This window comes from Silene latifolia, chromosome Y (genome assembly GCF_048544455.1).
Source record: "Silene latifolia isolate original U9 population chromosome Y, ASM4854445v1, whole genome shotgun sequence".
NCBI lineage: Eukaryota > Viridiplantae > Streptophyta > Magnoliopsida > Caryophyllales > Caryophyllaceae > Silene > Silene latifolia.
Genome location: NC_133538.1, coordinates 386,164,433 through 386,166,472, shown reverse-complemented (window position 1 = coordinate 386,166,472; position 2,040 = coordinate 386,164,433). Strand labels below are relative to the sequence as shown.

The following is a 2,040-nucleotide window of genomic DNA, read 5'->3' as shown; positions in this document are numbered from 1 at the left end:
AAAGACAATCTGGGCTCCCACACCTTTAGCCATAGCAAAGCTAAGTCTAGTAAAAATGTAAGCGGCCACCCGAGCCCCCGCATCCTGAGATACCGAGAATTTCTGGATCCGCTTCAGCAAGGCAACAGCATCCGAACCCAGCTCCCCAAGTGAAGAGAAAGAGAAAGGAAGGAAACCATAACCCTTATCATTATTATCATTATTATTATTATTATTATTATTATTATTATTATTATTATTATTATTATTATTATTATTATTATTATTATTATTATTATCATCATTATCATTACTATTATCATAATCATTATTATTATTATCATTATTATTATCATCATTATTATTATCACTATTATTATTATCATTATTATTATCATTATTATTATTATCATTATTATTATTATTATTATTATTATTATTATTATTATTATCATTATTATTACTATTATCATTATTATTACTATTATTATTATTATCATCATTATTATTATTATTATTATTATTATTATTATTTTTTTTTTTTTGCAAGAAAGGTATCTCCATTTTTATTCATCCATATAGGGAACAAAAAATGGAGTAAACTTACAAAAACTATCCACTAAAAGCCTAATACAAGGCTCCAAATCGCAATCAACTAGGAACAGACTCTACTAAATCATCTAATCTTGTACCATGACCATGAGCAATCATTCGAATGCCAACAATATACTTAATAGTTTGTAGGAGGATGCTAACAGGCCTTTCCTGACCTTTAAAAATCCGCAGATTTCGTTCGTGCCAAATTTGATTGATTGCCACAGTAAGACTCGACATATACCAACTATACTTCCAATGTCTTCTATGTCTCCGACTTTGGCTCCATCTAATTTCTCTCTGCAAGTCCATACCAGGTCTCGTAATAGACATCCAACCCAACAGGGCTTTCCACAGCTGCGTAGAATAAGAGCAGTGAAAGAATAAATGGGAATGAGTTTCAGAATGATTTTTACATAAAGAGCATCTGTTAACCAAAATCAACCCCTTCCTGATAATATTGTCAGAAGTAGCCAGTTTCATTTCTGCAGCAAGAGAGACTGTAACCCGGTGTGCAGGGATAATAATGGGGTGAGTGAGAGCTTTGGCCCAGTTATAGAGAATACCAGAAGCTCTTAAACCATTATAAGCAGTGGCAAGGTTAAATTTGCCATGCTGCACACAACTGTGGAGGAAAGCTTTAACAGCAGAGGGATTCCCAAATTTACGAAAACAAAAATCGAACGCAAAATACCTTTGAAGCTTTCAGAGAATCTATCAGCAGTCTTCACATTCCAGATATTACCTCCATTCAGAGCATAAACTCTGTGCCAACGTGCCCACAGACCATCAGAATGCTCAATTTGCCAAAGCCACCTGAGAAGCAAGGCTCTATTCCAAGAGAGAAGCTCCTTAATACCAAATCCACCCTCAGTCCAGGGAAAACAAATGGATTTCCAACTCTTCATAGTCATGTGCCGGCAACCATTGGTAACTTGCCAAAAGAAATTTTTGCTCAGTCTATTAAGAAGTTTGATTACCCCCTTAGGCAAAAGAATGGTAGAACACCAATAGTTTTGCAGTCCCATCAGATCGAGTTAATCAAGCAATCGCAATCCAAAGATAACTCAGGGAAGAGGTAGTCCAATGATGAATAGCCCCCTGAATCTTAGTAAGGAGGGGTCCAAAGTGATCAAGACAAAGCCTAGATACATTGAGGGGGACTCCCAAGTATCGAAAGGGGAAAGTACTGTGGGAGAATTTGGTGAACTGTAAAATCTCAGACTGAACAACAGGATGCACACCTCCAAAATAGATGGAAGTTTTATCAGGATTTGCATTGAGTCCAGAAAGCCTGCCAAATTTTGTAAGGACCTGAACAGCAACCGCTACAGAAGGAACATCTCCCCGAGTAAATATCATTAAATCATCAGCAAAGATGAGATGGGTGAGGTTCAGTTGAGTACATTTGGGGTGGTAAGAAACATTAGGTTGTTTGCAAATAACTCTTAAGTATCTAGAGAGCAC

At 36.1% G+C, this 2,040-nt stretch overlaps 1 protein-coding gene across 1 annotated transcript; it reads right to left on the bottom strand.

Annotated features, from left to right (window-relative positions):
* Positions 1 to 630: 630 nt before the first annotated feature.
* On the bottom strand, positions 631 to 1,481 carry LOC141632012 (uncharacterized). The gene is made up of 2 exons (XM_074444607.1): positions 1,268 to 1,481; positions 631 to 1,211 (listed from the first exon to the last, which is right to left on the bottom strand). Exons 1-2 carry the CDS (start codon positions 1,479 to 1,481, stop codon positions 631 to 633), a joined length of 795 nt encoding a protein of 264 aa, XP_074300708.1.
* Positions 1,482 to 2,040: the final 559 nt, after the last annotated feature.

What these genes read in the sequence shown, in the direction of transcription:
- LOC141632012 (XM_074444607.1), bottom strand. Translation starts at nt 1,481, where the DNA reads ATGAAGAGTTGGAAATCCATTTGTTTTCCCTGGACTGAGGGTGGATTT. An exon ending in ATTCTCTGAAAGCTTCAAAG is followed by an intron (nt 1,212 to 1,267) that starts GTATTTTGCGTT and finishes CTGCTGTTAAAG; the next exon opens with CTTTCCTCCACAGTTGTGTG.